This window comes from Grammomys surdaster, unplaced genomic scaffold (assembly GCF_004785775.1).
Source record: "Grammomys surdaster isolate TR1022 unplaced genomic scaffold, NIH_TR_1.0 126063, whole genome shotgun sequence".
NCBI classification, from domain to species: domain Eukaryota; kingdom Metazoa; phylum Chordata; class Mammalia; order Rodentia; family Muridae; genus Grammomys; species Grammomys surdaster.
This window is the reverse complement of record NW_021620873.1, coordinates 3793471-3809629: the sequence shown is the minus strand read 5'-3', so window position 1 is coordinate 3809629 and position 16159 is coordinate 3793471. Positions and strand designations below refer to the sequence as shown.

The 16159-nt window shown below is 46.8% G+C and overlaps 1 protein-coding gene across 1 annotated transcript in view; it reads right to left on the bottom strand.

Moving 5' to 3' along the window:
* Abcc12 (ATP binding cassette subfamily C member 12) overlaps positions 1 to 16159 on the bottom strand; it is a 64337-nt gene that overhangs the window by 14203 nt on the left and 33975 nt on the right. Inside the window, exons 15-22 of the mRNA XM_028755507.1 lie at positions 15747 to 15881; positions 15556 to 15631; positions 15391 to 15459; positions 12476 to 12565; positions 11387 to 11490; positions 8951 to 9148; positions 8047 to 8273; positions 5556 to 5693 (exon numbers count right to left, since the gene is read on the bottom strand). Of these exons, the coding sequence (XP_028611340.1) occupies positions 5556 to 5693; positions 8047 to 8273; positions 8951 to 9148; positions 11387 to 11490; positions 12476 to 12565; positions 15391 to 15459; positions 15556 to 15631; positions 15747 to 15881 (1037 nt within the window). The remainder of the gene's footprint in view (positions 1 to 5555; positions 5694 to 8046; positions 8274 to 8950; positions 9149 to 11386; positions 11491 to 12475; positions 12566 to 15390; positions 15460 to 15555; positions 15632 to 15746; positions 15882 to 16159) is intronic.

Sequence of the window (16159 nt, the reverse complement as noted above, 5' to 3'; positions counted from 1 at the left end):
AAGGGAGGGGAGGGGGGAAGGGAGGGGAGGGGGGAAGGGAGGGGAGGGGGGAAGGGAGGGGAGGAGAGGGGAGGGGAGGAAAGGAAAGGAAAGAAAAAGGAAAGGAAGGAAAGAAGGAAAAAGAAGGAAGGAAGGAAGGAAGGGAAAAAGATAAAGGAAAAGAAAAGAAAGAACCAAACAAATGAATAACAGAACTAACTGCTGACTAAACTAAAGGCAAGCTGCAAAGTCCTCGTAGCAGTCTGTCTGAGGGGACCTCAGTGAGGGGCCACTGAGGTCCTCAGGAGAGATGAAAATATTAAGTGTACATCATTAGCTCCTCCTCCACCCCCTGCCTCTTACTCCTCCTCTCCTCTTCCTCCTTTACGTCCTCCCTCCTCCTCCTTTCCCTTATCCTCTTTTCTTGGGAGACAAGGTATTGTTATGTAGTCCAGGCTAGCCTCAAAACTTACAATCCTCCTGCCTCAGCCTCATAAGTATTGTAATTACAGGACAGAGCCACCTTGCCCAGCAAATATTATCTTTCCAAGAAAGGAAAGAGTAGAGGAAAGCATCTGTGTGGTAGAGCCACCAAAGGCTTTTCAGACTCCACTGTCACTCCTCCATTGACATGGAAGGACTGCAGTCTCCAGGGTCCTGTGCATTAGGTAAATCTGTGCGACTCAAATCCTGCCACTGAACTTGCAGAATGATTGTGTCTCCTTGCTGGGGTTAGCAATAAAGAGTTTTCATGGGATCTGTCACTTTCCCTTCCCAAGGTCTTTGAGAAGGAAAAGCAAAGTAGCTGTAACTCCAAACGTGAAGAAACTCTGTCCCCTGTGCTGTGAGCCCTCATTAAACTGTGGATTGAGGAAGAATACACATTTATTGTGCTAAGGTCAAACTCCTTCACATCTAGCCATGCATTAGGTCCCAAGACCTAAACACTGCAGTCGGATTATCACAACAATGGCCCATGTCCTGGTTGGTTGTTCTTTATTTTTGCTTTTTTGTTTGTTTGGTTTGTATTTTATTTGTTTTTGTTTTGTTGTTGTTTGTCAACATGACACAAACTAGAGTCATCTGGGAAGAAGAACCTCAGTTGAGAAAATGCCTCTCCATCAGATTGGCAATATGAACCACATCCGACAATCAGTACTAACCATCCCAGTTTATATTTATAATTGCCATGTCCTCTTGATACATAACTCTTTTTGTTCATATGTGACTCCTGCTTTGTCTTTTCTGACTAATTTTCACTTGAAGCCTTCTTCAACAGATATGAGAGTAACTACCCAGCTTCTTTCCTACTTCCATTTGCTTAGAAGACTGGCTTCCACCCCTCAGACTTCAGCCTAGGATGTCCTTAACAGTGCGGTGTGTTTCTTGGTAACAACAGACAAATAAATCTAATTTTGGGGGGGCTGGGGAGGAGGGGGTGATTTTGCTTCTTCTTGTTACTCTGAGATGGAATCCCAAGTAGCTAAGGCCAACCAAAGGTGACCTTGAACTTCTGATCCTCCTTCCTCTGCCTCCCAAATTCTAGGATAGCACCTGTACTGCTGTGCTCATTTCATTCTAATTTTTTTATATCCAGTTAGTCAGTCTGGATATTTTAATTGATGAATTGGGGCCATTTACATTGAAAATTATATTATTAAAGAGATGTCTACCAATTGCTGTGATTTTTGAGGCTGTTTTTCTTGTTTGGGTTATTTGTTGTATTTTCTCTCCTCTACTAACTAGCACTGGGATTTGTTTATCTATATTTTCAAGATTTGGGGATGGGGGAATGTAAGACACAGTATCTTTGTGTAGCCCTAACTCACTCTGTAGGCTGGCCTCAAACTCAATCTGACTGCTTTGCCTCTCAAGCACTGGGATTAAGGGTCCGAACCACCATTGCCCAGGTGATTTTTTTTCCATGTGCCGTTATAGCTAAGACTGTCTTTCCTCTTCCTTTGCATGTACCATTCTTTTGTAGTGTTGGCTTCTCTGTCATGAACTACCTTGGTTTCTGCTTGTCCTGACAGATCAATTTTAAAAGATAGCTTTTCTGGACATAGCAATGTTGGTTGGAGGTTGTTTGCTTTGGGGGCTGGAAATACATCATCCCATGCTTTCCCAGCATGGGCTGCTGACAAGAAATCTCGTGTTTTCCTGATGTTTAGGCCTTTGTAGGTAAGTTGGCATTTTCCTCTTACAAGCTGTAATGCTATCCCTTTGCTCTGTATTCTGATGTCACACTGAAGTCCCTCTGCGGTTATATCATTTGGAGTTTGACTTTATCTTGAGTCCAGATATCTATTTCTTTCTAGATCAGGAGGTCTTTTAAATTGGTCTTTTGATAGCATCCCAGAGTTCTTGACTGTTCTGGTCATGCTCATTCTCCATCTCTTTCCTTATTGACTTTAAGGATTTCGCCATCCTTGCCCTCCATCTCTGATGCCCCTTTGCTGACTCGTCACGTCTGCTGGCAAGCCTTTCTGGGGAGCTTTTATTTTGGTTCACTGCTTGTTTGGTTTCTAATTTTGTTTTCTTGACGAATTTCTCTTCCTTATTAGTAACCTTTTCACCCAAAATGCTGATTTTCTCAGGCTTCTCTCTTTTCCCCCCTCTAACTGTCCTCTCTATGTCCCAGTGTGACTTCGTCTGCTTGCTTGTGCCCTCTGTCGGGTAGTTCATTATTTTTACTAGGAAACTTTTGAAAGTTTCATGCTGGCCTTTTACCTGTTTTCCTATCTTCAGAGTCATCGGAGGAAGGATTCTGACCTGTGATGTCACAGTGCCAGGCATTATCATCTTATCTCTTCTGTTTCCATGGTGACATTCGCATACCCGTTGATGTGGATATCTCTTCTGACTTTATTTGTGGATCTCCATATGGAACAGCTGGTTTTTTGGTTGTTTTTTTTTTTTTAATTTCTTTTTAGGTTAGCAAACACATAGTAGTACATTTCACCATGGCATCTGTGAAGATGATGCATCTCCCTCTCACATTGGCTCCCCTGTGCCCATCCCCCTAATTCAGCAGCCAAACCTTGAGGTCTGTGATCCCAATGGCAATTCTAGGTAAGTCTTTTCTTTTCCCCTGCCACCACTAGGATGCCATGTGACCAGAACTGTGCAGTAGCAGGTTTGTATTCCGTGGGTCATCCATCCTTCTCTTTGTACTTTCCAGAGATCCTGTCACTACTTCATGGATGTCTGGCGTTCCTCTCTCTTTTTCCTGCTGTAATAGAGAACACTTGTTCTTGCTCTAACCCTTCTTCACCATGGGGTCGCACAACAGTGGCAGCTTCTAGTCCTTGCTCGGAAGTTGCAACTTCCACGTTTTCTAAGGTGCGGAAGTCTGAAGCTACATGACCCCACTAATCTAGTCTTCACAAATCTAGTCTTACGAAGACAGCCTACCCACACATAAAAATCGATTCATAAATGTAGGCTTTAAAATTTAGCTTTATGAACTTGGGAGGGGTGGGTATATGTGACTGCAAATTACATACTGGCTGAGGCTTGCACATCAAGACTCTATCTCAACTAGTCAGATATGTGTATAGGAGTAATTTGCTATACCCATAGATCAGTGCGGCTCTCATTAGGAAAGTTTCTCATTGCTGTAGATGGCAATTAGCACAGAGACCCTCAACTGGCCAATGTAGGCAAATGAGAGCCTGTGGGGTGCTCAGCCCCACATGGAATATTCTTATCACAGCCTTCCACACGGAACTTGGGGATCTTCTCGGAAGAGATCCTAGAAAGATTTTAAGGGCCAGAAGTGGTAGATAGCATCAAAGAAGGGGTTTTTCAGATACAACAGGACAGTTGCACATAGGAACTCATGGCCATTGTGGCAGCATGCACAGGACCTGCCTGAGCACAAGCCAGATCGAATCCCAGCATGGAGGAGAGGGAAGGTGGGTATAAAACTCCACCGCTAGCTGAGAAGACATTGGCATTTGGTAGCTACTGGGAGAGAAGGAGTTTTAATGAGCGAGGTGACTTCTGGTGGAGCCACTACAGTCAGAGCCAGGCCCTATGCCCAAGACTAACTGAGCAACATATTGTGTGTAGGAGGGATTTGGGAGGAGTGGGGGATGGGGGACTGAATAAAAATATATTGTCTGAGCTTCTCAAAGAATTAATAAAATGTTTTAAAATGTATTTATTGTAAAAGAATATTCAGTGCTATAGAAGACATATTCAAAATAACTTTTGTAAAGAAAACCTTGTGGGTTGAAAAGTAAAAGAATAGGAAGAAATATCCTGTCTGCAATGCTTAGGGACAGACATGTTTCTAACTTGGGATTTTTAAAATTTAATTAATTAATTAACTTAGTTCTTTTATATGTGTGGGTGTTTTGCCTGATTTTATATGTGCCACCACATTCATGCATAGGGTCTGTGGGGGCCATGGAAGAGTATCAGGTCCACTAGAACTGCAGCTGCAGATGGTTGTGAATTACAGTGTGCTGGGATTCAGAATCAAAACCGGGTCCTCTTGGAAGAGCAGCCACTGTTCTTAAGCCATCTCTCTAGCCCTAGATGGATTTTTTTTTTTTTAAATTCTGGAATGTTTGTATATGGAGAATAAGATAGCTTGGAAGTGAAGAACAGCTCCATGCACAGAGCTGGCTCGTGCTTCCCCTGTGCCTCACACATGGTAGCCTGCAGGTTAATCCACTTGCTTTATTGTATCTTGCAGCACTGGGGAGCCTCGCACAGGCTAAGCAATGCTCGAACGCTGAGCGTACCTCTAGATCTTTTTCTTAACTGTCTGAGACTCTTAAGTCTCACTCAGGTCTCACCATGATCTACAGACTGGCTTTGATCTCACTGTGTAGCCAAGGATAGACCCTCTTGCCTCAACCTCCTTAGTAGCTGGGACCACAGGCTTGTGCCACTGTGCACAGGTATCTGCAGATAATTTTCATGCATATTTTTACTGTACCTTCGTCTTGACTACAGTCTGCCACATGAGGTCAAGTGTGAGATAGCAACCAGTATTCAAAAGATTTTTGAATTTGGGAGCTTCTCAGATTTGGGATTTTCAACTTACGATTATGCATATAATCGTAATCATGTAATGTACATGAAAAAATGAGGAAGACTGGGATTTGAGGCCTACAAGTGATTTTGTATGTGTTCTGTTTCCTGATCTTTTCCTAAATTGAACCCATTTAGCAAGAAATAAAACATACAAAGTCATACAGAGCTGGAGGTATAGCTCAGTGGTGAAGCGTTTACCTAACATTGCACAAGGCCCTGGGCTCATCCCCAGCATAACAAATGCATGTCTTCTCTCCCTCTCTGTTTCCCTGTCCTTCTCCCTGTCCTTCCTCCACCCTCTCTGCCTCCCCCCACCCGCCTCTGTCTCTGTTGTAGACACACACACACATTCACACACAGACATACTTCTTTCAGGGCCCCAAATACTAAAAACAAAGCTCCTGACTCTGCCAGCCTTTTGCCTGTCCCTAACATTCCCCCCTCTCAATTGCAAAGCAGCCCAGGACCTCCCATCTGGGCTGGGCCGAGAGGTGGGGACACCCTGGAGCAGGGACCCATCCACTCACTTGCTGATACAATCGTCCTTTTTGTCGTAGGCGTGGATGACACCCAGCCCCTGTATGGAGGAGGTGATGTGAGAGAACCAAGGCGAGCGGCTGATGTTCTCCACCTGCTTGAGCTCCTGGACTCCTCGATGGAAAATGCTGTGGGGGAGGGGGGATGAGAGGGTCACAAGTGTCGTCCCGGGGAGCCCTCCCTCAGCACAGGCAGTTCAGCCTCGCCTTCCACGTGGCTGTTATGTCAAAGATAGGGTGATAACTGGGAGGGAGGAGCCTGCCGTTCCTCTCCAGGATGTCCTTCCTGTCTTGCTGTGTGAGGGATGGGCTGACTGAGAAGTTTGAGCACATCAGACCCGAGTGTCTCCCATAGCAAGAATGACAGGATAGCAGTAGACAGTTCTAAACTTTGAAGACCCAAAGATTTTACACAGGGCAGCTCCTGAACACAAGTCAACCAGTTTTTACTAACTGCAATGGCTTGTATATGCTTGGCCCAGGGAGTGGCTCTATTAGGAGGTGTAGCTTTGTTGGAGTAGATGTGTCATTGTGAGCGTGGGCTTTAATACCTTCATCCTAGCTGCCTAGCTGTCAGTCTTCTGTTTGCCTTCAGAACAAGATATAGAACTCTCAGCTGCTCCTGCACCATGCCTGCCTAGATGCTGCTATGCTCCTGCCTTAATAATAATGGAGTGAACCTCTTAGCCTGTAAGCCAGCCCCAATTAAATATTGTCCTTATAAGAGTTGCCTTGGTCATGGTGTCCGTTCATAGCAGTAAAACCCTAAGATAGTAACCAGTGAGAGAAAGAGAAAGGGGGTCTGACCTGGTTGCCAGTGTGTGGCCCTGCAAAGGTAATTTGGTACAAACATCATGATAACCCCAGGAACTGAGTTCAAAACTGAACTCTTTTGCACCTTATTGTCTTGGATCTTACATGGAAGCCCCAAGAGTCCTGATGACAGGAGACCTATGCCCTCGAGCACGCACATTTGCTGGCTATCCACCAGATAGCTTCCAGATTCCCAACTAAAATTAACCCACAGAATGAGGAAAGCTCAGCAGCTCAGAGCTCAGTGGATTCACTGGAAACATATGGATACTTAGGTTAGGGTCCCTTTTTGGTCTCTCCTGTCTTTATAGCAAAGGATTGGGTATGTCGGGCGGACTTCTTTTACGCCTCTACTAAGTCAATCAATGGCAATAGAGGAGACAGCAGCCAAAGCGGTCAAACGGATAGAGGCAAGAGGGATCCACTGGAAGCTCTGACACCCATGACGTGCTTTGTATTTGTGATGGACTCTCAGAAAACAGTTTCAACTGGCTTGAGTTTGGAAATGTGTGCTTTTCTCGGTGATACCAAGGGTACTGCAGTGAGTGAGAGCCGGCTCTGCTGAATCCCAGGACACCAGTCTTAACTCCCCTGATCGCACCTGCTCCTGTTGGGTGCCCGTGTCAGTCTCCAGCCACAGTACACCCCTCATACATTTGCCGTTATCACTGCCTCAGACTTCATGCATGAGTCTGAACTATGACTACTCAACTGCTTCTCTTCCCAGAGCACCTTCCTTGGCACACTGGTCCTCCATCTTGGGTTGCCCTTGGTTGTACCAATTTCCCTGACACCCAAAAGTCTCCCTCTTGGGAAACCCTGATGACACTGACTTGTAAATGCCCCTCGAACCCCCTTTCCTGTCTTCACCATGGCCACTCACCCCTATCCCTCATCAGCCCTTTCCCAAACTCCAAATCTCTCCAGTTCCCTTACCATCCCATTGTAGCTTTAACTGGGGAGGACCTAATCCCCCTCCCACCTGCTCCTCTGACACAGGCAAGCCACACATTTTAATAACTAAGAACTTTAGGGAAGAAGAAACAGATCTGCAGCATTTCAGGGTTCTCCAACTAGCTTCCCAGCAAAACTGGAATCCTGGCGCTGACCTTTCAGACTTATAGCTCTTTGTTCCCTCGAGGTATTCCCAGCAGTGCCTGATGGGAACCCTGCTGCCCCTCACCCCCGCTTGCAGCTTCCAATGTCCCTCCTGTTGGGCATGCACACATTCGGGATCTGTCCCCATTCCCTTCCGCACATCTCCATCCATGTTAATCTTTAGCTGCAGTGAGAGCTGTTTCTCAAAATTCAAAGTGGCTGGAGATGGGCATCCTCAGAGCCCAATGGTTAGGACTGAATCAGCAGACAGATGGCAAGCCTGCTTACTAGTTTCCTGAACCTCCTAATAACTTACCCACCTCCCAGCATTGCCCTGGGGCCAAAAAGCCAGACGGATGCCAGGTTCTTGCCATAGCACCTGGTGTATAACAAGTGCCAAGAATCTAGGATTCTCCCATCAGAGAGGAAAGCAGGTATTTACCATCACCTGCCTCCCAGCTGGTGCATATAGTCATTCATATCCTCTCCCCACCCCCACTCAGTGTGTCTGTGGTTTGGGATGGATGTACTAGTTGGGTAGTTCCCATTTTCAAGTTGTGTATAGTCCTACCGTAAAAGAATGAGGAAGATTATAGCCAGGCCAGCCAGCACCAAAAGGACAACAGGAAACACAGCAGCCATGATCACCAGAATAAACACCACCATAAAAAACTGCTGCAAAAAGTTCTCGGCGTGAAACGGCAGCCTCACGTCCAGCTCATCCATGTCTTTGGAGAAACGGTTCATTAGCCGGCCCGTGGGAGTTGTGTCAAAGAAGCTCATTGGGCTCCTGACGATCTGAGGATAGAAGCAGAGAGAACTGAGTCAGCGAGTGGTGGGGCAGGAAAGTGAGAGTGGGGTGGGGGAGGCAGTGCAGGAGGGCAGACCTGTTTTTCCAAAACACAGGCCAGGGGATCAGGTGATCTCTGGAATATGAGGGTGATGCTCCCCATTCTTAGACCACCGCCATGAGTGAATTCTAGAGGTACCCTGCCTGTGTATAGGGCTTCCTTTCCAAATCTCAGGTGCCTTCTGGGATCGGAGAGCCTGGTACTCTCAGAGGAGGTAGGGATTCTGAGCCGAAACACCAAGTCTATTTGTCTGTCTACTAAAACATGGAGCATACCTGTGTGCTCTGGTAAGAGCCCTGGCAACCAACTACTGCTACCTGCCCAGTGACTGAAAGCAACAGCCCATTTCCAGGTTGTCACTAGCTGGGGCTCTTAGAAGCAACATGTACATCCTCTCCACCCTCCATCTGGCCTAAGAGTTGATGATATATCCCTATTGCTCTCTGAAATTGGCCTTCCTGTATGGTACTCAAACAAGTGGAAGACGCCTTGAAAACTAGATAGCAGACTCCAGGAGAGCTGTCCCGTCCCCAGAGTCTGACACAATGTTTGGCACAGTATAAGGGCCTGCTTAGCCCTGTGGACTGAACAATCAAGTGGGCCTACAACCCTCTGTGCTACTACCTTGTTAAACACTCTGTTGTGGAGAGAGGAGGACGCCATCAGTGTAGTGTTGGTGAAGGTAAAGCCTTTGATGATACCGAACATCAGCACAGACGCCATGCTTGCGATGTAAACCAACTGGTACATGTGATGTTCGGTGTCTTGCAGGGTCTGGTCAGCACCGCAGGCTGTCTTGTTGCTCTGGGGTGCACAGATGACCTGCAACCCAACAGCAACAAAAGGAGTGTCAAGGGCGGTGTGCTTCTTCGAGAAGGGAGGCTATTTCAGATCATCTTTCTGAAGAAGAGAAATTAAAAAGAGGCACATGGCTGTTAAAAATGAATCAGGTAGGACTGGAAAGATGGCTCGGTGAGCAAAGTATTTGCCACACATGCATATGGGCCTGAGTTGGGATCTCTAAAGGCATGATGGCACAGGCCTAGAACCCCCAGTACCAGGATTTAGGGGAAGGTGGGTAGATCATTGAGGTTCAGTGGCTAGCCACCCTCAACAAAACAATGAGCTCTAGAAACCCTACCTCAAAAATTAAGGTAGAGAGGAGTAAGGGAAGATACTCAAAGTCACCCTTCATCCCTCACACAACTCACACATGAACAAGTGCCTACATACACGCATAGAGAGAAACACATTTTAAAAGAATAAACTTTAAATTCACATCAACAATGAGTCATGTAGGTAAAATCAAACCAGGTCCCTCAGGGACTGTCTGGACTTTGCATGTCTCTTCCACAGAGGAGCACCTGATGGTGGAGAAAATACAGGTGTAGAGCAGCTACTCCAGAAGCTACCTGTGTCTCAGGAGACCTGCAGTGATGGCAGGACAAGAAGACCCAGAAGCAAAGTGGACCTCTGGATTCTAAGAAGCAGGCCTGGCTCCCTCTTAGGCAACCCAGACAGGCAGAGAATCAGGGACCATCCTCCCACCTGCCAAGCTACCCAGCAGCAGCCACCATCTAGTGAGATTCAGGGGTCTCTATGGAGAGCGATCTAGTTCCTCGATCCTCTCTCTGGCCTGTCTCCAAGGGCCAACTGTGGGGGTGCTGCCGCCCTGTTCTGGAGTTGCTGGCAAGAAAGAGGGAGCCTAGCAAACCCAAGGGGCTCTTAGAGGATTCAACAAACTATATGGCTTCATCCCTCCCAGTAAGAGGACACTACATCACGAGCATTTCTGGAGAGAAGCCATCTTCCCCCTGTTGTCGAGAAATTGACAGTTTCATTTTTCTCTGGGCTGTGTGCTAAAAAGTCAAGGATGCCTTTGGGGAACAAACAAACATGTTTCTTCTAAATGCCATTCTGCTGATTACAGTAATGGGGGAAATGTAAACCAGAGGCTGCTGATGGATGAGCGCCTGCAGAGGCAAAAGCATCCCTGGGGGGGTTAGTTGATGAAAGGCTCGGCTTGCAGAGCAGGCTTTGCAGTGCTGTTGGTGGTACCCACAGCATCCAGGGTCAGGAATAATCACAGTGGCATGCCCACTGTTGCTGCATGTTCAGTGGCCTGTTGAGGAAGCCCAGAATCCAAGGGATGGCTCCACTTGACCCTACATCTGAGGTCCTCTGAGGAATGGACAAAATTTTCATGATTGGAAACTTGGAAGGATACACATATTTGAAAAACAGACCTCAGTTTATTTGCACAGAGCAGGCATCTCACTGCCCTGTGATGTGGGAACAGTCTCGGGAAGCTGTATCAAACAGCATCTCCCCTGTCTCACAACCATGCATCCTTACTTTGATGTCATAGCAACAAGGTGCTATCACAGTGTAATCTTGGAAGATGAGCAAGCACCCCAACCCCCACATTTAGCGTTCTCTGGAGCTCCAGGACGAGCTTTGAAAACAATGGCCAACAACAGGAAGATTCCAGCAAGCTGGAGAGAGAGGAGTGTATTGGTCCTGCCCAGGAAGGGCCCTGGCCAAAATGGAAACCCTGGGAGAAATGGAAGGCCCCCTGGCAGCCTCGAAGCACTTCCAATGGCTGCATCTATTTCAGGTCCCCTCACTAAGACAAGTTGGGGGAGTGTCTGTGTCCTTCCTCAGAGGAAAGTTCAAACTGATACTCTACCTGGAACATATGTGACCACACACATTGGAACCATCATTTTTTAGAACCCCCTTTTTAATCCCAAGATGTATGTAAACTTTCAGGTGCCTTGCTTATTTAAAAAAGAAGAAGAAAAAGAAGAAGGAGGAGGAGGAGGAGGAGGAGGAGGAGGAGGAGGAGAAGGAGAAGGAGAAGGAGAAGGAGAAGGAGAAGGAGAAGGAGAAGAAGAAGGATCTCAAGAATTTGAATTATTTGGCCCAGAAACTAGTAGCTTCAGTGTCTCCAAAAGAGGCCAAGGGACAAAAGATGACACTAGGTATCGCTCTCTATTTCAAAATCTCTGTTCAGTTTTGTTTCAAGACACAGACTCAACGTTGTCAAGGGAAACTCACCTGGGAACCCCTGTCTAACCAGATCCCCAGCCACCAAGTGCTGAAAGCAGAGCTGCCCATCATCAGGAAGAAGAGACACAAAACCAGGAAGGAGACCAGGTACCCTGCCAGAGAAACGGGATTGCAGATGTTAGAGCCAGTGTCCGATTCACCTACCCTGAGCCCCATCCTTGGGATTCGGGATAGTCAAAGACTGCAGAGAAAAGACCACATTCACATGCTAGTAAGGACACAGGTATGTGTTACCATGCTCACTAAAAGCAATTCAGTATTTGTCAAAAGCAAGTCAAGAGTCCAGTAGGGTGGGACAAGTCTGTTGTTCCACATCTAAGAATGCTTGGTTAGGTGGATCACAAGTTTGAGGCCAGCCTGGGCTACACATTAGATTCCATCTCTAAATACCCAAATCCTCAGTCTTACTGGAAGAGACTTGTACATGCAAATAGTCTCTTGTGTAACGAGTTCATTGCTGCTATGCTCAGCAATTAGATCATATCATTTGTGTGTGTGTGTGTGTGTGTAAGTCTATGTGTGTGTTTGACTATGTGAGTGTGTATGTGTGTATGCATGCATGCATAGGAGTGTGTGGGAGTGCATGGGAATGTGTTTGTGTGTGTGTGCCTGCATGGGCGTATTGTGTATGTGTGTGTGAGAGTATATGTGTGTACATGCATATAAGTGTGTGTATGTGTGTGTGAATGTGTGCCTGCATGGAAGTGTGTGCATTTGTATGTGTGTATGTGTGTATGTGTGTGCACGTGTGTGTGTACATGCATGTAAGTCTTGTGTGTGTGTGTGTGTGTGTGTGTGTGTGTGTGTAAGAACCACCAATGGCTTCTGGCTGCTGCCCACTCAGCTCCAATAAAACAGAACCTGGCAGCTTTAATGGAGATAAAAAATGACTCCATTTAAAGGGCTGTATTATCAGACTTTAGGTTTTAGGGGGAAATGAAAGCACTGATAAGCAGCCCTAGCATACGCATAAAAAGAGTAATTGGTGACGGAATCATAAAAACACGAGCCCAACAGTTTAAAAACAGATTTTTAAAATGCAAATTAAATCAAGAAACCTGATGTTTTATACCAAACCTCCAGAAGCTTTAATATACGTGTGATACGTTTTCCAGGTCACGATTCCTTCTTGGGGGGATTCAATCTGGATAAGCTGGTGCACAGGAGCTGCAGAGACAAACACAAGGCCATGACCCTCATGGCCAACAAGGGGTTGGTGGGGGGGACACAGTGAGGCCAGCATGTCCTCCTCAGCACCCTCCCCTCCACTGCTAAGGTCCTTGTCCTATTTTCCACATGCTTTCAATGTTCTAATATACCTTGTTCATTTTATATTATCTGATCCTCCTTACCGCCCTGCAGGCTGCATGACTTGGAGCCCTTTGAACACTCTATGATGTTCACTAAATGCTTAGACCTGGGAGTCCAGGGTTGTGCTGGCTCCCAGAACTGAATGTCAAGCAGAAGACACAAATGAGTATACAGTGTGTCTGTATCCACTGAGAGCTCCAAAGTTCAAGTTGGGCTATGTGCATTGCTGTGACAGAACAGGTGGATGTGGTCCGTCCTTGGTCTCTTTTCTACCTCACAGATGCCTGATGGACAAAGCCCCATCATGCTGTGCCTGGGAGCCTGCAAATGTCTTTAGGATGTTCCACTCTCTTCTCAGGCTGAAAAGTGTGGGAAAGGCGGCAAATGAGAGCAAGCCAGGGCAGAAGTGGTAATAGTTCTTTCAGCGGATCCAGGGGAGTGACCGGCAGCCTTTGGACTCATCCTGGGCTTGAGAAAATACTTGAGCAGTGGGTGGTGAGGGCAGCTGCCCAGCCTTCAGTGTGTGCCCTGCCCTTTCAGCACCAGGCCGGGCACTTCTCAGTCCAGCGGCTAACCTCGGGAGATAGGATCTGTTTCCAGTGATGTTTCAGTCTACTTCCTTGTCCAGAGAAGGGTGGGTGGTGAGCAACATGAGGGTCAGAAGTCTCCTTCCCTGCCCACCCCCCGGCCTCCAACAGGATGTCAGGTGCCAAGTATCACCCCCAACAAAGACACAAGAGGTATTTTGGCGATTCCCTTTGGCCTAGAGAGAGACTTACAGGCCATAAAAAAAGAGGTTGTCTTTCCAAATGTGCATGTCTCACAAACAGCATTAGCAGCGACGGAGTCCAGTGACTGAAGATTTTCTTCTTCATATTTTAACATTCTGAAATTCAGATGTGCCTTCCACTTGATATATAAAATGAAGAGAGCTTTAAAGATAAATGTTGACTTCAGTGTGCAGCTGTGTACACTTCCCTTTGGATTGTTCGTTTTCTTGCTTTGATTCAAAAACAGTCTATGCTGTGGTCATCCAGGCAAACCTGAGACTCACGATCATCCTCCCTTGTTCTGTGGTGGCCTGTGCCACCACACCTAGCCAAAACAGTGTGTGTGTGCGTGTGTGTGTGTGTTTCTTGCTACATATTAGTGAGGGTCAGAACTCTTGTAGGAAGCCACGTCATTGTGATTCCTGTCCCTAAACAGGCTGAGGTCCAGAGTTTGTGCCCTGGGGGCAAGGGAAGACTAGCAACCCTCTAAGGAAAAAAAGTAGCCTCAACAGCTGGCCCTGGTCAATCTGTCATCTCTCCTTCCTCGTCCCCGGAATGTTCTCATAACCACACCTTTAAGCCCTCTACTCTCTCCCATCTTCTCATCACGCTACCCCTAGGAAACGCCTATGCATCCCTTGAATGACCAATGCAAAGACCGCCCCTTCTGAGGAGCCGCCCACAGCCTTTCTGTTACTCCTACATCCGCTCCCCATTACCTTTATCCCAGTTTGCCACAGCTTCTCATTTGCCGGTGACCTTTACCAGGCTATACGTTAAAATCTGAGCACAGAACATCTCTCCCCTGTTTCAGGACATGGCACTCAGTGCAACGTTTACAACTTGTCTGTTGAATCGATGTATAACTTGATCCAGCCTCAATCCCTCTGCAGCTTGGTTACCTTTTCCCAATGCTCCCTGTGTGGAGGGGGGCTGTCGGGCTTGCTCTTGCCTCTACATCATTTCCACATGCTGCTTTGACCTCTCAGGAAGGAGGAGAGCAGAGTGGCACGTGGAAATGATCTAGCCCTCACTTCCAGGAGTCATTATGTTTCAGGCACTTTGCCGGTCACTTCACGCACAGTGTCTCGTTTAACAAGACTCTCTCTGATGTTAATTCTATCATTTCCCTCCTTTGTAGATAAAGAAACTAAGGTTTTATGACCTGAACAATGATGATACCAAGAGACCTGCTGTCGTGGAAGGGGAAAGCTCATGAGACCTCAACCCTACACAAAGAACCACAGGCAACTAAGAAATGCCAAGAGCAGGAGAAATTGTCTTCCCCAGGGAAGAGCACACCGATGGGTTACTCAATACCAAATGGCCAGCCCTGAAAACATGCATACAAGCAACAGTATATGGATTGAGCAGATTGTATTCTTATATTTAAGAATACACACAATAACAGCAAGTAAAGGAAAGGGGACATGAATTTGAAAGAGAACAAGTGTAGGGGTACAGGGGAGGTTTTAGAGGATGGAAACAGGAGTTGGAAATGATGTACTTGTAGTACAATGTTAATTAAAGGAGGGGACAATGTTTTGCTCACGGGGACCCCGAAACAGAAAGAATAAATGTACTAATGGGCATGTTCTCTTTCCCCCTTTTATTCCATCTGGGTCCCAACTTAGGAGAGAGTGCTGCCCTCATTTAGGGTGAGTTTTCCTTGTTGGCAACTGTCTCTGGGAACGTCTTCAGAAAGAACCCAATAGAGCATTTTAATCTTCAAGAGGCTTCACAACCTGATGGAGTTGACAGTTGGCGTTACCCTGTGTGAGCTCACACTACAACACACCACCATCCTCGCTTCCTAAAGCGATAACCACTGTGCTTCCACTCCTCTATGCAGACAGCAGATGCCTAGCATGTACTCCCAGGTACATTGCCAAGGGGAAAGGTGGTAAATACCTTTTGTGTCCACAAATTCTTCCGTTTCAGGTTCTTTTCCTTCATCTTTTTCATCTCCTGAAGCCAAGACTAGAATGAAAAATTGTATAATAAATAAATGAAAAGGCCTGTGTCTACTCAGGATCCAGGGGCGGTATGAGAGAGGGAACTGTCATCTGACTGTACCAGCGTCTTCATCCCTCTGAGCTGGGCTCTCCTTCAGGGTCTCCACCATGGCTACATTGTAAATGTGCTCTGGATCCTGGAGATAGAATGAAATGACTTCTGAAAGTGAGCCGACCGACCTCTCCCATGCAAAGCCGTGAGTGAGGCGGGGGGGCCCTCCATCCCACTCACCAGGCAGGCACGCAGTTTACCTTAAACTGCAATCCCCGGAGGTTGTGGATCAGCTTTGCGTAGCGCCCTCTCTCTTCCATCAACTCCGTGTGGGTGCCCTTTTCACAGATCTCTCCATCTTCTAACAGGATGACCTCATCACAAGACTCCAGGAACTGCAGAGATAGTGCATCCGTCCACAATGGCACTGCCTGGCTAGGAAAGACCTCACTCCCAACTTCCCTTTGCCAAACTCCCAACCTGCTGTCCCAAGTGCACTGAATTACTGGGGTTTTCAATCCTGGCACTATTAGCATTAGGGGACAAATAATTCCTTGTCTTCAGGGGCTGTCCTGTGCATTGTAGACTATTTCACAGCCTCTCTGATGTCTACCCACCAATAGAACGCCTCTCCCTAGTTGTGATGAGCAAAAATGTCTGCAAGCATTGTCAC